A 21,205-nucleotide genomic window follows, 5' to 3' on the forward strand; every position below is an offset into this window, starting at 1 on the left:
TTGCTTTAATATGAATAGGTTTGTATTTATGATTCATATTACTGGAGTTATGTATTTTCATTGTTCATAACTTCTAACGAATGAACTTACAAGAATCCCACTTGTTCAGTACTAACTTTTTAACTTGCCCTTAAGATAATATAAAGATATTTTGTGAAATTTTAAGTTGTTATGCCCTCCACCAAGACTTCACAATGACAATTTTTATGTGTTAATGGATTTCCTGAAGCTTTTGTGAATGATGCTGCTGTAAGATTAAAGTTGTCCTTTACTTCAAATAGGAAAAGAATGTGTTCTGTGCTATCATTAACTGAGTCTTAAAGATGAAGATAGTAATTCATTCATTGCATGTTTCCTGCATAATAATAATCCTGTTGTAGCATCTCACTCACCTATCCACTTGATTTCCCTTTAGGCACGTTTGTTTGATGAACCACAGTTAGCAGCCCTTTGTTTGGAAACAATTGATAAAAATACTGCAGATTCTTTGTCAGCAGAGGGCTTTACTGATATAGACAGCAACACATTATGTATGGTGCTGGAAAGGGATACACTTCGTATAAGAGAGGCAAAACTTTTTCAGGCAACAGTAAGGTGAGAAATGAGGGTTTATATTGATGTATCTTGGACTGAAAATATTAGTTAGGCACTGTATCCAATCAGAAGTTTATTTTAGTGAAATTAAAATTAAAAGTGAGATAGTTGGAGTCAGTATGATCCTTTTTAGTTATGTAGTTGGAATTGTAGTTGCTCTTTAAGTCTTGGATAAGGCACTGACACATGAGTACATATTCTGCAATCTTGCCACCAGAGTACAGTACAGTATAGAAAATAACTGGTGTTGGTGGCAAAAGTAAAGACTCATGTTTGTCGTCTTGCATCCAATGATCATTACTTATGTTTATTTATGTACAGGTTGACCATCACTAATCCGGCATCACTGGGACCTAGAGGGTGCCGGATTAGCCATTTATTAGGCTAGAATACACGAAACACAGTAGCTAGCACCTCATCCTAGAATTAAAATATCCCATAAATCAGTACAAGTTGGTTAATAAAGAAAAGACAATTATCAAATACAGGTAGTGCTCGAAAGTTACGATAATTCGACTTACGATATTTCAAGTTTCACGATGGGGTTAGCAATTAATACTGATATGAAAATATTTAGGAAATATTTTAGATTCCATCTGCAGCGCAGGCAGCGAGAGAGACCAACTTACAATAGACCAACTTAAAAGAGAATTTTTCCTCCATCTCTTTATTCCATCTGCTAGTTAAAAAAGTAACAGAGAATGATAAAAGTAATTTTAGTAACGTTATAAACAACTGTTGTGCTTGCATTTCAACCATCGTACGGTAATACACAATTACTGTAGTTATGTTACTAATGACGTTAAGTACTGTACAATAGGACTGAAATATTTTTTACACTATAACTCTTGTTCGCTTGGGAGAAAAGATTGGCAGGGAAATATACTGCTACAGTAATTTTAAGCTGCAAGTTGTAGCTGAAGCTGAGAAAACAACATTCAAGCTGCTAATGACTATAAATTATCGTGCATCGGCAACATGGATGAAACTCAACCGTAAATAAAACTGGAGAGAATGTATTTTAATCAAAACTACTGGGCATGAAAGAATACAAATTACTACTGTTTTCACGCCGATAAAAGATAAATACATAAAGCTCGTATTATGATGAAATCAAGAGAAAATAGCAAACAGAATCTTGATTTTTTTTACTCAAAAAAAAAACATGCCCCCAAAATGGCCAGCCGCGATTCCCGCAAACTTCATATATTAACGAAAAAATAGCTAAATTAATTTCACAACGAGACCTATTTAAGTTATATTTCGACTTAAAAACACTTCGTATAACGAAAAATATCCTTGTCCCAAATAAATAAGTATCCATATTCATTTACGCTAACTAGAAGCAAGAAAAGCGCTTTGAACTTGGTCAAATGCGGCGATGTCGATTCCCAAAACAAAACATTGATTGCAATTTATAACACAAAAGCAATATGAGAGTATACGCAATTGGAAACAATGTAGTAAAGCATAACTTTTTAAAAGATCCATGAAAAAGATGCACATTCGTTATGTTGATGTTTGTATAATACTGTTAATATGTGAATAGAGTTCAGTATAATGTAGGCTAGGCTAGCAGTTTGTTGATGCAGCACACTGCGCCACCAAATCGAAGCAGCCGGTGAGCGAGTTAGCACAGTGACCCGGGAAATTTGAAAATTAGTGCGGAAACATTAGAAATAACTCTAGCCGAAATTTGTGCCGGATTACTGATTGTTCCGGACTACTGATTGCCGGATTAGTGATGGTCAACCTGTAATGATCTTTGGATGCAAGATGACAAACATGAGTCTTTGGAAGAATGTGTTAGATATACTATTCTTCCTATGTTTATGTAGGAAGAATAGTATATCTAACACATTCTTCCAAAGACCATATACAGGCAGTCCCTGGTTATCGGCGGGGGTTCCATTCTGACGGCGTGATGATAACCGAAAATCGGTGATTCAGTGATTCAGTGATTTTCGGCAATTTTCAGTGCTTATTGGTGCGAAAATTGCCGATTTTTGGTTGTCGGTGCCTCTGTTAGGTATGTATCAGTGCCAATACCCAGTTATTGGCACTGGTAAGCGGAAATCGGCAATTTTCGGCCAAAAATTGCAGATTTTCGCCGCTAGACAAGCACCATAAAACCGGATCACTGATAACTGAGCCCACCGATAACTGGGGACTGCCTGTAATTGAAATCAGTACAATTTAAGCACAATTAACTAACATTACTATTGTTGTTAAACAGTAGTTATCTATTTTTGTATGGGCCAGGCCTATGTAGGGTAATCTCTTTTGATCATATACCGAGTCCTCGGTTATCGGCGGGGGTTCTGTTCCAATGGCTTGACGATAAGCGAAAATTGGCAATAACCGAAAATCAATGAATTTCAGTGCTTATTGGGACCAATAACCGGAGATTGGCGCCGATAAGCGGAAATCAGCGCTCGTCAGAGCTGAAAATCACTGATTTGCGTCGCTAGACTAGCACCGAAAAACCGGATCGCCGATAACCGGGGGACTGCCTGTATACAGAAAACAGGCAGTTGTCTTATAAGCATGAGATTTGAATTCTTGAATTCCTAGCCGTACTTATGAAAATGATAGTGTTAAATATATAACATGGTATAATGCTTATAAGCTTCCTTCCTAAAGTAAGAAAATTGCCTGTTTACTTTGTCAAACAGTTCATGTGGTGCCTTAATTAATGTTAAAACATCTGGTGCTAAGAAAAATGGATCTTAATATATTATGTTTATAGGTATTTGCATACTTTAAGGTGGCAGATGAAACATGAAACCTGAGGAATAAGTGCTTACAGTACTAGTATTTGTTAATGAGTGGGGTATTCTTTTTTTATTTCTAATTATTATTTGTAATATTTATTAAATGAACCATGGAGAGTAAATATACTGTATACAAGATCTTTAGGCTTTCGGGAAGGTTAGTTGAAGGTCATAACTATGTCTGTAATCTACAGTGGTCAGATATTGCAAAACTTCATATGAATTCCACAAGTAGACAGCTTATGTTGTGATTGGTAGATCATGTTTTTAAGTCTTTTGAGACTGGTCACAATATATAAAAAAAAAAATGGAGATTCACTTGCAGTGGAACCAGTCATCCTCCATGAGAATGACATTCGCTGTAAAGAGGACTTGGCTTCTGAATACAACATTTTTTTTAGATTTGGTTAATTTATTTTAGAAAAGGAAGAGATTATTATTTTAATAAAAATGAAGAGTAGAGGAGACAATAGGTAGGCAAACTAAGTATTTTCTCTTGTTTTACTAACCCAGTTTTTTTGATTCACCTTGTTTCTTGACCCATTCCTAAAGAGCTGAATTAGTTGTACACCAGCAGTACTATCTCAGTCAGCAACTTTTTTATTTTAACATACTGTATAAGAATTGCTTTAAAGCTCATACATCAGCAGATATATGTTATTGTTATTGTTATTATTTCTGTAGTTCATCAAAATTGGTTTAGAAATTCGTAATGTTTACAGTTGCTTAGTATTGTATTTTACTGACAGATGGTCTGAAGCTGAATGTGAACGAGAAGGGTTACCGGTAACTAGTAGTAATCAGCGAACGGTGCTAGGGAGGGCACTGTCTTTAGTGCGCTTTCCTCTTATGACAATTGAAGAATTTGCTCAGGGTCCTGCTCAGTCGGGTATTTTAACTGATCGGGAAGTCGTTCAACTTTTCTTACATTTTACTGTAAGTGCTGGAGCAATTTTGTTTTATCCTTTGCCATATAATTCATAAATTTACTGTACATAGTTTTTTGTGAATTTTGAGAAATACTATAAAATATTGCTTATCCCTATTTCTTAAATTCAGATTTTGGTCATTCAAGTAAAACTTTCTTGTATGATAGTGCTACAAACATTATTGTTCATAATACTAAAAGAAACTATTAAAGATAACATAAAGTAATCAGTAATTATGAAACTAAGTAGAAATGATAGAAATGCATGCATGGTGGCTTAGACTTCTTGAAATAAATTTGAAATAGCTATTTTGAAGTTGATATTCATATTTTAACTGTGTAAATGATGATTTGATCAGCTGGTCAAAGAATTTAGAAAGAAATATGAAATTCAATCCCAGTATTTTGTTGAACCATTGACCAAAAAGTTGCAAAATACTTCTCAGGAAATTTAATTCATCAGTAAAGGATTTATTCTTTTGATATATACAGATAAAAAAAATAGAGTTTACAATAGACTCATCACTGTATGCAGCCCACATTCATGATCTTCAGCTGTCACAAAGCATATGGTCTTTTGTCTGAGAGACAAAAGGAGATTGTCATTAGCCTTACTCACCTACAACCAGACCTGTAGGTCAACTACAAGCACCTGTCTCACATATTCATGGTCTTTAGCACTGTTCACTGCTAGATGAATGATGCAGACAATATTTTCGTTGAAGGATTGTCTGTATAACTAGTAAATCATATTAATTTCCATTTACCCTTCGTGTTTCTTGTATGTTTTAATAATTTGTCTGATTTTCATCTTGATTTAGTTGTCAGGTGTATCTGTTTATATATGGCTGTTGTTAATGATGGGTTATTATTTCTTTGTATGTATGTTGCCCTATAGTGGTCAAGAGCCAGACTTTGTCAATGTTGCAGATGTTCCCCAGTGGCTCAGATCCTCTAGCAAATGTGGCAAAATCTGGGCATCTTTTACCCTTGGAAAAAATTGGTCCCGTACTTGTTTCAGGATGATCTCAATTCATGGTTAGCAGTTTCTCAACCAGCCATCCATTTCTTATCTTAGAAGATATCTAAGAAGGATCTCTTATAGTGGCTGGTTACATAGTAAGAGTGCTAATCTTTTTACCCCCCAGAAGTATTTCGTAGCACCTATGCCTTCAAGCAGTGATAGAAAATCTGGAGTTTCAGGGAGCAGGAATTTGGTTGGACCAAGAGAAGAGTCAGCAAATCAGTTTTTGGAGTTGAAGGTTCCATCGTAAGCCTTCAGGCTTTCATTCAAGGTAGAGGCAGAGCATTTAGTGTTGTGACTGACATCTTGACCACTGTACTTTATTAGATGAATCAAGGGACATGAAGTTGAAACCCCTTGTCTGGTTGTAGAGGTTTTTATATTAGCCCAGGAAAATGAAGTTGAGGTTGTATCAAGACTTGTCCCTAGAAGGCACAGTGTAGTTATGGATAGCATTATCAGAAAAGATCAAGTCCTCCCCTTTAGAATAGTTGCTTCACCCTGACATCTGCAAGACCCAGTGGCCATTGTGGTTCACTTTTCTAGTTGTCTGTCAGTCTAATGAAGTTGGAAGTTTTTGACAAGCTCTGACTCCAATAACCTGAAAATGCCATAATATCTCCATTTTGGTTGCAGCAGATATGGTTTGTCAATCTTAATTACCCATCACACTTGGCAAATTGACTACTACGCTAGAAGAATACCCATGCAAGAGCAGTCTTTTCATGGGCCACACTTTCAGTCCTTCCATTAAACCCTAGAGCTGGTAGATCTTCATGCTTGTACACTGTCCAACAAAGTCTGAGAGGAAGATCTCCAGCTGAAGCAACCAAGACTATCTGTGAACCCTGAAGAACTTCTGTTTTGAACATATACCAGGCAGAGCAATACCAGTTCTATAACTGCTGCAATGAGAGTATTTTTAACCCAGTGTTAAAGCCATAAAGACATTTTTCTTTGTATATTGAAGGGTGAAGCTGACTTTGTGGTAAAGACACAAACTTAAGGTAGCCAGGGCCAGTCCAGTTCTCCTTTTCACCATCCCTTCCCTTTCTTCCAACTGACGATCTGCTTTCCACAGCAGAAGTGCAAGTCTTCAGCTACAAGATCAAAGCACTCCACATCTTTACTTTTTAGATGCAACCTTGATATGAATGCATTCCTAGTTTCAGGAACTTGGAGGTGCAAGAAAACTCAGTAAGGTTTGCCTTAGTAAAGTGATGTTTAGAAGGTTGGACACTTACCCCTTAGGACCAGTAGCAGCAGTGGGATATATAATATGAATGATGGCTTTATGGTGAAATAAGTCTAATTTCTGTAAAACAAAAATAGAATTTGACAAAAAAAGTGAGGCAGATGGTTGCTGTGAATCTAACAGTCTAGGTGGTGCCTGGAAAGGGCTACTACCATCCTTACATAGTACAGTACAATATTTTGTATTTCACTGTGATGGTTCCCCCAACCCCACCAGTTGTATTTATCAGAACTTTAGCCACTTAAGCTCAAAATAAACAGTAATGTGATAAGTATGGTATGCTGTGATAGTGGGAATAAGTTCCTTTTATTCCAGTATGAAATTTTTGTTTGACATGTTTTGGTGGTAATAATAATGCAGAAGTGAGGTATGGTATTTTGTATTTAAGGAAAAAATTCCATTATGCTAAATATTTTGTGTTAATGTGTCATACAGTACTTTAAATTTTTAATTACTCTTTGTGATAAAAACATTTCAGGTAAATCCTAAGCCCCCAGTGAACTTCTTAGATGTTCCAAGATGTTGTATGACAGGGAAAGAACAAATTATGTGTCGTTTCCAGCAGACTGAATCTCGATGGGGATATTCAGGCACTAGTGATAGAATAAGGTAAAGTTATGGGTTCATAGTTTTCATGAGTGTAGCTTGCATTGTAACTCCACAAAGTCATCTGCTTTTGTATTTTGATGGGTTGTGGTGCGGAGTCCACATTAATCATTTGGTATGCATAAAAAATAGATTGATTTATTTGAGGTGCACCAAGACAGATCCTTCAGGTGCACTAAGACAGATCATTCTAATGCAACTTGTAGTTTCAGAAAAAAGCGGTTGAATTAGATTGTTTGTGTAACTGTTATCCCCATCTTTTTCAGATTTATAGTTGACCGTCGTATTTTTGTTGTTGGATTTGGAATGTATGGTTCAATTCATGGCCCTTCTGAATATGAAATCACCATTCAGATCATTCATACTGCAACAGGGAAGGTAGGTCTTGTATCCTATTCTGGGTCAGTAGCTTTTTTGTTGCTGCATTAGATGTAATTATGCTAAGAAGCTTGGGAAAGATAAGGGCTTTACTGTTATAAGTTTACAATATATGAGTACTAATTTTTGGAAACTCAAGAGATGCATTTTATTGTATCATTGTTGATTCTGCTTAACATATGTACAGAGTATATTTATTAAAATGATTACCAAGTTGAGATATGAAAAGCTTATGCTATGGCACTGATTCGTTATGCTGAAGAGTTCCAGATGAAGTAAATTTTCACAGGTAAGTACTACGGACATATTCCTTGGTAATTAGAACCATGGGCCTTGTACTGTAAATAGGTTCAGCACCACAGAGCTATTTACAACAGCATGAAATTTAACTGATGTACCATAGCATGAAGTTGATCAGTTTTGACTGTACAGTTTATATACAAAACATAAGACTGTCCAGCTATTGTATGTGAAGGTAAATAATTAATAAACTACTTTTGCATGACATGCATAGAGATATCAGTGCAATTGCTGGTACATCAGCAGTATTAGCTGAGAGGATTTTTTATTATGAGTGGGTTGTTTTGTTACAATTCATATATGAGTAAAATAAGGTAACTGTTTACCATTGTTGCTAATAATAGGCATTTTGGAGGAACCATTTCCCTGATTTGCTTTATTTATAGGTTATTAAGCCTTGTGGAAAATATGTATTGTATATCAGTCACTGGATGGCGTAGCTCTAATAAATTCTGGTAAATACTCGTATTTTTTTTTAATAATATCAGCAGTAGCTTAATTTTAAATTGAAACCCACAACTTACAGGGCTATTTCATTTGTCCCAGAATATTTCCAAGGTAAACTTTTCCTAATGGAAAAATGGTGGGTTAGTTTCTTGATAAGTGAGTGGCGTGGGTGTACTGTAACATCCACTAATATTCAGCTGTTAGAGCAGTTCACTATCTAAGTCACAAGGCTTTGACAATTCAAAAGTGATGCAGGAAGGAAGGCATTTAAATTAAGTTGGGAGTGTATTAAAAAATTAATGCTTCTATTTTAGAAAAAAATATTTGTTTAATGACAGATCCATAACTTATAGTGCAGAATCTCAGTTTAAGTCAGGTGGACTAGTGATGCTGAACGTTATCATCAGGACTTCCTACTGAAGTATGGGCTTGGTAGATTGTCAATGGCAAACACAGCCTTACCATCCATATGATTTAAGGAGGGAAGGGTTGAGGGTCTCTTAGCCTACCTGCTGAGTTATCAGCAGCCATCTGCCAGCTAACACGGATGGAGATGGGTTTGTGGAGGCGTGTGCGAGTAAGAAGCAGCATTCAAAACTTACTAATTTATTCAAACAACAAGACAGGTCAACAGCTCTTGCAAGCGGAAATGTAGTGCCTGACACGAGGCAAACAAAACAGAGGTCAAAGTACAATCAACTGTGTTTGTTGGAGGATGGAAAGATGTCCATAAATCAATATACAAGACATGAATGAAGTTATGATACATATAGCTGGAAAGCTGACATTGTCATGCTTGTACTAAAAATGATACATTGAACATAACATTAATACGAATGACACTATATATATACAAAGGATGCGTGACATCTGCTGTGTTTCTTGTATGCATGTACTTGGTGCGTATGTCAAGAGATGCTCATTGTGAGATCAGCCAGCCAGGTAAGATGGACGGTGTGTGGGTCCGTGTGGGGCCATACTTGGGGGTTGAGCACTGATCATATATTTAAACTTCAGTCTCGAGGATATTGCACAATAGTTGAGTAGCCTGTTCCTTGTCTCTGCTTCTCATTAGTGATCTTGTAAACTATAAACTCAGACTGCTAAACTGAGATACCAGGACCTGCTTGCTCAAGAAATAAGAGCTTCAGACCACTTGCAACAGCCCTTTAGACTGCTTGTAAAGAAGTCAAAGCATTTATAACAGTAAAGTAGTGCATGGCTGATTAACATACTTTGTATGACAGAGGATCACATAACCCCAGAAGAACGTTATAAGTCTGTCAAAACGGGAAAAAGGGAAGGTGGTGATTGTCTTACCTGGCTAGATTCCTCTGAAGAGAAGGGATCATTTGCTTCCACTGCTGTGACAGACCCAAGGAATATGTACCTGAACACTTCGGGATTATAATTTATAAATATAAGGTAGCAAATGTGTGATATCTCCACCTTGTTTCTAAAACAAAATGAACATTCAAATTGTTTACAAATGAATGAAGTAGATAATGCCCCTATTTCTTGAGCACTGACTTTAACTTGAGTTGCTTTGCCATCCATCACATATTTCTTGTGACAGACCCCATAATTCGTCCTATGTGTAAAAGGTTTAATTGTACCTTTTTATATATGTAACTTACCCAGTAATTACTTAGCTAAGAGTTTCTACTCGAACGGCATTTAGAATGCTGAATTCTGCGGTAGCAATTCTTTTGTTGTGTATACAGTAGGTGACTATGCCCTGCCCACTTTTGGGGTACAAAAGAGGAACAATACTGCCAACACAACAATTTGGTGTTGTTACAGCAGTTTAGAGTTTTTTGGATTTGTAATTTTCTTCCTTGGTGAAGTATTTTGTAGCCTTTTCGACATTTTTTCATATTGACTTTCATGATTTTGACCTTTTCTACTAGTTATGATATGTCCGACACTAGTAGTTCCAGTTTCCGGTATTGCAGTAAAGGCAGCAATACACAGATAACAAAATTGACTTACAATTCTCACACCTTGTGTTCCGGTTGTTGAGGTCAAGTTTGGCCTATTAATTTGACATGCAGGGATTGGGGAGAACAAAAATGGAAGACTTTAAATTCTCATTTAGCTAAGCTAGAAAGAGACAGGAAGAGGAAAGCAGCCGCCAAAGCCAGTGGGAAATTAGCTAGTCAGCCTTTGACTCCTAGATCAGATAAGACTGACATATCTGTTAATTCTCCAGCTGTTAACCCTTCCCCACCTGCATCAATTAATTCAAACCCGATTGCTTCGGCAGCCTTGAGAATAAGTTTGAGCAATGTTTAAATCTGGTAGTGAGTACAGTGGCCCCGTTAGGGGCATCAGTGCGTGTCCTGATGGACAAGTTTGAAAACAGTGCTAAAGGTGAAGTGTCAGTGGAGGAGGCGGCTGCTTGTCCCACTGATTCTACTAGGCATTGGTCCCTACCACACTCCTCGCTACCTGGGAGGAGGCATACCGGTAGCCCAAGGGAGGTCAGTGGGGTCTGCCCACGGGCAGTCACCCCCCTCAGTCCAAGCTGTTGCATCCCAGGTTGCAACTAGAGACAGCCGCTGGAAAGGCTTCTCGGAAGTGCATCGGCTTTCGTCAAGTTCTGAGGAGTCCTCGCCTTGTAAGAGCCGTCTTCATCATTTCCCTGATGAATCTTGCCCACTTAAGAGACGTTTCTTGGGTAAAGAGCAGTCCCTGCATCTCTCTTACAAGAGAATGAGGGAGCCTTCCTTCAGTCCTCAACCTTCATGTAGCAAATGGGACTCTCCAGAGCGTTTCCCCTCTCCTCAGCACCACGAGCGAGGTTCAAGCTCGCTACACCTCTCGGGCGAGCAGCTCCAGATTTCGCGTAAGCGCCTATTCCCTCGGAACGTCCTGTATCGGCGGAACGCTTTGATGAGCGCCATGAAGCAGACAAGCGCCCCGCAGCAGCCTGGCGCCCTGTAGAGCCAGGTGCCCTGATGCAGCCCAGAGCCCTGATGTGGCCAAGCGCCCTGAGGTGGTCAGACGTGCTCTTTCATTGGAGCGCCCTAAAGCTTCCGATCTTCCCATAGCGCTCGAGCCCCCTCAAGTCTCCAAGCGCCCTGCAGCTTCGGATAAGCCTTCTGCTGTGTTGGACCCAGCTCTTGAACCTTTGCAACATAAACTGGATAATATCCTTCATCTTTTACAGAAACCTGCAGCATAGACTGCCCCTGAATTAGACTTGATGACGTCTCCGATCTCTTCTGAAGATGAAGAAGAGCAGGATGCGTCTTCTATGCCGTACGCATCACTCCTAAAGTGCCTGCTTCAGCATTTCCTGGGATTTTTCACTCCGACCTCTCCTTCTACTCCAGGTTCGTATTTCTTGATGAGCAATCAGCCCGTGGATTCAACGAGACTTCCTAGCATGGTTCTCTCTAAATCAACGAAGAAAGCTCTTCGCAAAGTAGAGAACTGGCTTTCTGAGAAGAGGATCAAGGGAAAGCCTGTTTTAGTGTTCCTCCCTCTCGTCTCACATGTATGCAGTACTTGTCGTATACAACAGGAGAAGCTCCTTCCCTGGGAGTGGCTCCTCCCCCCAGGGGGACTTTCTGCTCTCACTGACTCGCGACGGAGATCGGCTCTTGCTTCGGCAAAAGTGTTCTTTTCTGCACGGGAGATGGATCATCTGTTGAAGAGTTTGTTTAAGTCCTTCAAGTTGTTGAGTTTTCTCGACTGGTGTTTGGGAGCAGTTGCCAAGAAGCTTCAAGAACCAGCTTTTTTGTTTGATGAAGCCGCAGACCTGTTTAAATTTCTCTCTTGCGCAGATAAAGCCGTTAGAGATGGCTCACAGGAATTAGCTGCCCTTTATGCAGTGGACGTCCTTAAGAAGCGTGAACTTTGGGTCTCTTTCACATCAAAGGGCGTCACGGCCCCACAGAAATCGGCTCTCCTTTTTTCCCCTATGGATAAACATCATTTGTTTCCTCAGCCCACCGTGAGGTTGCAGTGAGTCTACACTAGAAGTCAATGCAAGATTTGTTGACTCAATTGACAAAGCGCCAGAGGGGATGGTCTGCCTTCTTGGTTAAACCATCATCTCCTCTTGAACAGCCAAAGCCATTTCATGGAGGAAATCAGAGATCGTGCCCTAGGTCCTGAGGTTCAGTTAGATTTGCTCCCCAAGTGATCAAGAAATCATCCTCTCACAAGTGAGAATTTAGTCCTTCATGCTCCAGTAGGGGCCAGGCTTCGTCTCTTTTGGGAGAGATGGAGCAAAAGAGGAGCGGATCAGTGGGTGGTGAAAGTTTTAAAGGAGGGATACTTTATCCCCGTCAAGGAGAATCCGCCATTGACCAACATTCCTGTCGTATTGACGGCTTACTCCATAGGATCGGAGAAGTATTCGGCCCTGTTGAAGGGAGTGTCCTCTCTTCTGAGCAAAGAAGCAATAGAATTAGGGAAAAAGGCAGACTCGAAAGGATTTTACAATCGCCTTTTTGTAGTACCCAATTTCAAGCACTTTGTTTCGGTCTCTCAACAGCCCCACAAGTCTTCACTCGAGTGTTGCTCCTTTGGCGGGTTGGCTACGTTTAGCGGGAGTGAGTATCTCGCTATACCTGGAAGATTGGCTAATTCGTTTGCCCACAGAGAAATGCTGCATGGAGGACTTACATAAGACTCTTCTCTTGACCCAGGAATTAGGACTAATAATGAACTTCGAGAAGTCACAAATGATTTCCACTCAGAAGATTCTTTATTTGGGAGTTCTGATAGACTGAGTTTTTGGCTTCTCCGTCACTCAAAAGAATGGAAGGCTGTTTGAGGAAGGTAGACCTCTTCCTCTCTCTTCATTCATCTCCGCCACCCAGTGGATGAGTCTCTTGGGGACGATGGCTTCTCTGGAGCAGTTCGTAAGACTGGGAGACTTCACATGAGGCCTCTCCAGTTCTATTTAAGAGCTTGCTGGGATCGGAAAGTTCAACAGGACCACCACGTTTTTCCGATAACCCCAGAAATAAAGGAGGATCTGCAATGGTGGAAGTCTGCAGACAGACTTTCGGAAGGGAAGTCTCTCATTCCGGTGGGCCCCGACCTAGACTTCTTTTCCGATGCGTCGGATTTAGGTTGGGGAGCGCTCCTTGAGAACTTGGAAGTCTCGGGGAGGTGGTCTTCAGAGGAAAAAGGGTTGCATATCAATGTGAGAGAATTGAAGGCAGTACATCTAGGTCTGCAACACTTTGCGACACAGGTACACAACAAGACTATAGCGGTACATGCGGTCAATACCACGGCCCTGGCGTACATTCAACAATGGGGACACACTCTTTTTCTCTCTGTGAGGTAGCGAGAGACCTGCTATACTGGGCGGATTGGAACCAGACGCAATTAGTCACCCGGTTCATACAGGGCAAGTGCAACGTCCTGGCGGACGAGCTGAGCTGTCACAAGCAAATTCTGCCCACGGAGTGGACACTAGATCTTCGCGTTTGTGCCAGCCTTTGGAAACTATGGTGTCAACAAAGCATAGGCCTGTTTGCAACTTCCAGAAATTACCGCCTTCCCCTGTTCTGTTCCCCTTTTCAGGACCCTCTAGCCTGGGCGACTGATGCAATGATCCTGAACTGGTCCAACCTAGATCTTTACGCTCTTCCCCCATTTGGGATGATTCGGGAAGTAGTAAGGAAGTTTCGCTCACACCACAATGTAAAGATGACTCTCATGGCTCCCTACTGGCCGCAGAAGGAATGGTTCCCGGACCTGATCAATCTCCTCGTAGACTTGCCTAGCCTCTCTGGCCCTAACATGATTTCAACTGTCTACACACTCGTCAGAGCGAAAGGCTTTTCTAAATTGGCATCAGAGGCTATCGCCAAATGTAGACGCATTTCCTCCAATAATGTCTACCAAGCTAAGTGGGCACGCTTTAGGAGTTGGTGTAGAAGAAATAGTCTCTTCTTCGAAAACTTCTATCACTCAGGTAGCAGACTTCCTTCTCTGTTTGAAATCTTCTAAAGGGTTGTCTGTCTCGACGATAAAGGGTTACAGAGTGATGCTTAGCTCTGTTTTTCGGCATAAGGGTCTAGACATCTTGAACAACCAAGACTTGTCCGATCTAATTAAATCTTTCAATATCTCCAAGTCCAAGAAAGAGGAGGCCTTCTCTTGGAATCTTGATATAGTTCTTGAGTGGCATTCCGACCCTCACTTTGAACCTATGCGCTCCTCCTCTCTAAGGGATCTGATTCGGAAAACTCTCTTTCTGGTTGTCTTAGCAACAGCTAAGAGAGTAAGTGAACTTCAAGCAATAAGCAAAAGGATAGGTTTTTCGCAAGGGAATGCAGTCTGCTCCTTTTTGCTAGGATTTCTAGCGAAAAATGAAAACCCGTCACATCCCTGGCCCCATTCCTTTTCGATTCCAAGCTTATCGGATATCTTAGGCACGGAAGAGGAAGAAAGAGAGCTGTGCCCAGTACATGCCCTCAGATATTATTTACATCGGACGGAGAAGATTAGAAACCAGTTTAGTAATCTCTGGTGTTCAGTAAAAAACCCCTCTAGAACCCTTTCGAAGAACGCCATTTCGTTTTTCTTGAGGGATCTCATCGCTGAGGCACATTCTCAATTAGCAGAAACTGACTTAGCGCTATTGAAAGTTAAAGCGCATGAAGTAAGAGCAGTTGCTACTTCACTAGCGTTCAAACAAAATCTTTCTCTGTCTGCGATCCTAGAGGCAACCCATTTGAAATGCAAGTCGGTGTTCGCGATGCTCTATTTGTGGGACGCCGAGACAGTTTATGATAAATGCAGTACCCTGGGACCTGTGTCCATAGCTGGCATAGTGATGGGTGAGAAAGTGTAGAAAGTGTCCCTTCCTTTCCTTGTCTCTTCGCCTTGAAAATGGTGTTTCGTTCTTGGGGAGCCTGGGAGGGTATGACATACCTGGAGTGCCCACCAGTTTTTTTAGTGTTGGGTAGTGGCCTTGTTTTTATCACTTAATCATTGTTTAATTATGGTGTAGGTGACTTTGTTGTTCTGGTATGTTATTTTTGTGGTACTGTGCCCAGGGCAGTGACAATTATGTATGCTTTGTTGGCCTTCGGTGTATGCCTTCATCGCAAAGCTTAATCTTATACTTTGCCAGCCTTCCGAGTACTCCTTCCCTGCAAAGTGTCCCACTTAAGTAGTGGCGCATCTGGCCTTGCCGCCACGTCGCTACAGGTTGAGATGAGCGCCACCAGAGGCAGTATCTACCTGCAGCAGCTCTCACCAGGTAAGGAACAACAATTATCTTATTTATTATAATGTAACCTTTTGCCCATGATTCCCCACTACCTTTCAATGTGGAATCAGCTAAGTAATTACTGGGTAAGTTACATACAGGCAGTCCCCGGTTATCGGCGGCGTTCCGTTCCCGACAGCGTGATAATAACAGAAAATTGACAACAACTGAAAATCGGGAATAATAGCGCCGATCCTCAGTTATCAGCGCTGATAACCTGGGATCAGTGCTGCCAGTAACCAGGGATCAGCGCCAATAACCGGAGATCGGCGTCGATAACCGGGGACTACCTGTATATAAAAATGACATTTTTATGATAAAATTAAGTTTTATATATACTTACCCAGTAATTATGGATGGAGCCCACCCTCCTCCCCGCACATGAACTCTTTTTGCATAAACAAATTGTCGTGTTAGCAGTGTTGTTCCTCTTTTGTACCCCGAGAGTGGGCGGGGCATAGTCACCTATACAAAACAAAAAAATCGCTACCGCGGAATTCAGAATTCTAACTGCCATTCAAGTAGAAACTCTTAGCTAAGTAATTACTGGGTATGTATATATAAAATTTAATTTTATCATAAGAATGTCATTTTCTTGCGTCTCTGGTTCTTTGAAGGTCCAGCAAGGCTCTGGTAGGACAAAGAAGAAATATCATCACTGTCTTGAGCATGATTTTTGAATGAAGGAGTGGCAGATGCCATTGTAAACCAACCACCAATCTGTAAGGTTTGTGTCTTCACAACAATATCAGCAGCAAAGAACAGATCAATAGTGTTTCAACCTTTTTTTGTAAGTGATTCTACCTGCTAAGATAATGATTTACTGAGGTGTCAACATCTAAAGAAAGGCTGTCATCTGTGTGATGTCAAGTAAAGATGTTTGTTTCAAAGATTCATATGGAGTCTTTGTTAAACTTTTCAGGATAAGAGAAAGATCCCATCTAGGGCCCATAACATTTCTCATGTTGACACGTGGCTTTGGGAGGAGGAAAGATCTATCCCACAGGCCTTAAACATCTGGGAATGGTCTTACCTGTAACTTTTGTTTGTTGATATTGATAAGCCCTTATTTACCTTCCTTTACAGACTACAAGAATTCTGCTCCTTCCACAGTACGGACTACAAAATAATTTACATTTTGACTGGTAATTCTGGTGACCACTAGCAAGAAAAGATCTGAAGACTGCTCTTGGTTCTGCCAAAGAGGTACTATTAGGATGAGTTTGAGACTCTTGAAGGCCATCACCTCTCCCAGAACTTTTCCTCATTACTTCAGATGAAGGGATTGTTTACACTTCTGTATGGTCCCTTGGATGCATGAATGTAGCTACCTTACAGGCTGTTGGATCTAGTTGGGCTTTGTAACAGACAGGCAGCTTGTTCTTGCTATTAGCAAACAAGTTCACCATTGACAGAAACTAGATAGATTATCATCCAAGGGAAATACTATGCATGTTTTCTCATGGCAGGCCAGGTTGCCACTGAATCTGTTTTCTTGATTTAGTTATTAATCCCAGTTCTGGGAAGAGAATTTTAGTCCATAAAGCTACCCTATCTGCAGATTACAGTCAAATGAGAGAACTCTTACAGGGCTGCATCTCTCTTCCTGAATAATGTTGCCCAGTTTAATAACTATTAATAACTATCATGAGGATCAGGATGGGGGATTTTCCAAAGAGCAGAACAAAAACAGTCTTTGTGGCCAGAAAGAAATTTCTTGACCTGAAATAAATATATCTGACCCTGACACTTCCTCAAATAGGAAAATGCTAGTAGCTCCTGGTGCCCTTTCCTGCCAATTAGGTACTGCCAAGAATGAAATGAGAGATGATGGATGAAAAAACAAGACCTCAGTACCTGAGGGTGGTTGGAAAGCTTGTTGAGAACAGTCTTTATTCCAGTTAACTTTTGTAGCCTCTAGTCCAAAATGGAAAACAGCTGAGGGTAGAAGAGTGTCCCTGTCTCAAATTTTGCCCTTTTATTAGCAGCTAATTAAATGAACCTCATCCAAATCTGTGTGGATCAGAGAGGTGACCTATCGTAGGTAGTAGGAGCTTCCCCGATCTCAGGCAAAGGGGATCCATTTTTTGTAAAAACTCATTGAGCACTAGTCATATCTGAGATAGTTCAGTATAGAGCAGAAGAGGGAGATGAATAACCTGTCTTTAACATTCTCCCTTTCAAAGCCCCTGCCAAAATTTAATCCTTTAAGGGTTTTTTACCAGTTGGGACTTATGGGATCCTAAAATACCTTGAGCCTTTTAAATTCAAATCATGTCCATCTGCTTTATTCCTTGAAATCTTGCCTTTATCCAAAGTAGGCAAGTCTCAGATCTTGGACTATGGGACTGCTAGAGTCCTCTTGGGGAGTGCTTCAGAGCATTAATGGATTCTTCTTGGCTCCTAGCTGTATAAATAGTAAATTCACTTGTCAAGACTTGACTACATGTCATGCATGAGTACAGCACAGGTCTCTTACAGTGTTGTGAGAACGGCAATGGTATCCTTCACCTGAGAGGCACATTTCCTTTTTAATAATGGGTGGCTCTTGTCTTCTCACCCTCTTAAGGAATATGAGTGGTTAAGGTATACTTTTTGTTCTAGTTGTTTAAAGCCAAGTAGGGCTTCCTTTGAAGCTGAGCTGCTTGATATCTGTGAGCAGCTCAGGTCCTTAGAGAGTGAATGGCCCAGGTTTTAAACTGATGACTTACAATTTCTGCCATCAAAATGGAGGAAAATTATTTGAGTTATGGTTTCACATATACATCTGCAAACCAGGAGAAATAAGACAAAAATACCCCTTCAGCACCTTTTGCTACCAAATTCTTTATTGCCGTATTTCAGACTTCTGACAACAAGAAGGTCACTTGATATACAAAATATTTAAGGTCTAGCACACTTTAACACTCACCTCGAACCTAAAATTTTTATCAATTGGAATGTTGTAATATGAAAGATTACAAGTTACTTATCTTGTGATGATACAGCACAGTAATACATAGCTAAACTATAAAATAAATTTTATAATACAGTAAAAATATGTGCAACATTAAATTCTGTTGAAACATAAGACAACTCCAGAGTACCAGTTCCCTTCTGAACTTACGAAGTGATATCTCACATCAGTGTGCTTTGACCTTTGATGACTAACAGGCCTCTGGATGGGTAAGGCTGTGGTTATCTCCACACAATGTAAACTGTTGAACTCAACATTTGCTACTAAATCAGTCAACGGCTGAAGTAAGAAAATTCCTTCCTGGGCAGCTGAAGCTATGGCTATATTATCAGCTTCACATGATGACAAAGCAACTGTTGATAACTTCTTACTGTGCCAAGAAATCATAGCTGAGCCTTCACCTTATCTGAAACAATGTCCTGTTATACTCTTACAATCATCTGATAAGACCCAGTCAGCATCAGCAAAACCATACACTCTCAACCAATCTTATATGTCAGAAAAAAGGGATTTCGACAAAGGAAAAATCTATTTCTGAGGGAGGACCTGTGTCACCCAGTGACATGTCCCTTAGAGCACACATTTCTAGGTATACATATTGCTAAATATACCAGAGAAAAAAGCCAACAGGAATGCTGAGGTTACCACCCTCAGAGCGATCACCTATTATGTAACAGGTGTCGGTATAGAGCAGGGTGAGTGAATTTGACCACTACCACAGGACCTAACTCTGTAGAACGTCCCAATGTCAAAACCCCCGGTACGAGAAGAGCCGTTCCGGCGGCAACTCACCTGGACCTGTACCCGATGACCTGAGCGCCATCTGCCCTCATTCCAGGTTAGCACCCACCTAACCAGCTTGGTATGCCTACTAGGGGGGGGAAATTGAATAACCTGGGAGGGTCACGGGTGACACAGGTCCTCCCTCAGAAATAGATTTTTCCTTTGTCAAAATCCCTTTTCTGAGCTCCGACCTGTGTCAGCCGGTGAAATTGTATCAGAGAATCATACCAAGCAAGGTGAAGGATGATAAGTGACAAATAAAAGGTAGAGATAAATAAAGGCACCGTTATTTAAGCCTAATTTAATTATCTCAGCAGTAGAGAAATATAAGTTAAACATTAATCTTAAGACTAAGAATCATTGTAGACAAAACAAGGTTCTGAACAGATGGTATTAAAACTTAAAGCAACCATGAAACATAGGCAATTAACGGTACTCAAACTTAAGACTAACATAAAGAAAATTTACAATTCCACTTAAACCTAACACCGCAAAAAAGGTATAATTATATATACATAAACTAGGGCCAGGATGTGAAGCATGCGTGGCCCAGGAGAAGATGGCAGGGAAAGCAAATGAGGCAGGGAGGGGAATGGGAGAAAGACTAACTAGGAGGGAGGGATAATACTCCCTGCAGCCACTGTAGGGAACTTCAGAGCTTCCAGTGATTTAAGATAGTGGCGCTTAAACACTGATGGAGATTTCCAACCCGTATACTTTTTCAGATCATCAAAATTCATATTGTGGAAATAGTTTGTGGAGGTTGCCACTGCCCAGATATCATGTACCTTCGGTACTGAATCTGGGTTAGCTTGTTTAATGAAATATAAAATCTGTTGTCTGATAGCTTTTAAGGAAAGTGTCCCACCTTTTTCCCTGATAAAAAGAGGACCAGACAAAACCTGAGAAGTTCTTAAGTAAGCCCTCAGTGTAATGACTGGGCACAAGGGTGGATCCTGTGAAAGAGGAACAACCTTCCAAGGAGACCACCTATCCTGAGGGTCTTCATTCTTTGCTAGGAAACTTTGGTCTGGGGAAAGAAGAACTTCTGACGGGAGGAAATCTACATGATTAACACCTCTAGAGAGAGCGGACAGTTCCGATATCCTGGCACCTGAAGCTAGGCTAATTAGGAACAACGTCTTCCTTAACAGACTCAAATATGAACAGTTATCATTATCAGTTTCTGATGCTAGTTTCAAAACATCGTTAAGAAACCAAGAAACCATGTGAGGACGGGTTGCTGGTCTCAGACGAGCACATGCCTTTGGGATTGATGAAAAGTATGAGTCTGTTAGGTCAGTGTTAAAGCCATGCAAAAACACTTTCTTCAAGGCTGACTTAGCTGTGGTAATTGTAGCTGCAGCTAGACCTTTTTCAAACAATGACCTAAAGAAAGAGATTGCCAAATTCGTGGTCATAACCTGAGCTTCAGAATGTTTAAGGAAAGAAGCCAGTTTTTTAACTGCTGAATCGTACTGCCTGAGAGTAGATTCTCTTTTATCTGATTCCAAGAACAGAGTGTTAACTGGGTCTATATCCGCCCCTCTCTGAGCGGCGAATTTCATAAAGTCCACAAAGCCAGGGCATTCAGAATTCTTGAGGAAGCTGACACAGTCTGCGTTTGTACTACTTGTGTCAGTTTGGGTCTGGGTAACAGATGACACTTGAATTTCAGCTCCAGCAGAAGAGGGTACCAGTTGCTCTTTGGCCAATTGGGAGCTACCAGAGCCACCTGCCCCTTGAAAGACCTGAGTTTGTGTAGCACTTTCAGCAGCAGGTTTACCGGAGGGAACAGGTAAATCCTCTGCCACTTGTTCCAGTCTAATGTCATTGCATCTGTGGCATGAGCTTGAGGGTCCAGGTTGGGGGCCACATAACAAGGGAGTTTTTGGTTGCTCTCCATGGCAAACA

At 40.5% G+C, this 21,205-nt stretch overlaps 1 protein-coding gene across 6 annotated transcripts in view; it reads left to right on the forward strand.

Annotated features, from left to right (window-relative positions):
• The window catches only part of LOC136826313 (BTB/POZ domain-containing protein 1-like), a 531,599-nt gene that overhangs the window by 417,491 nt on the left and 92,903 nt on the right, over positions 1-21,205 (forward strand). For all 6 annotated transcript variants that reach the window (XM_067083546.1, XM_067083547.1, XM_067083544.1 and 3 more), the window contains exons 7-10: positions 416-594; positions 4,118-4,304; positions 7,054-7,184; positions 7,448-7,559. In XM_067083546.1, coding sequence (XP_066939647.1) covers positions 416-594; positions 4,118-4,304; positions 7,054-7,184; positions 7,448-7,559 — 609 coding nt within the window. The remainder of the gene's footprint in view (positions 1-415; positions 595-4,117; positions 4,305-7,053; positions 7,185-7,447; positions 7,560-21,205) is intronic.

Source organism: Macrobrachium rosenbergii, chromosome 40 (genome assembly GCF_040412425.1).
Source record: "Macrobrachium rosenbergii isolate ZJJX-2024 chromosome 40, ASM4041242v1, whole genome shotgun sequence".
Taxonomy (NCBI): Eukaryota; Metazoa; Arthropoda; class Malacostraca; order Decapoda; family Palaemonidae; genus Macrobrachium; species Macrobrachium rosenbergii.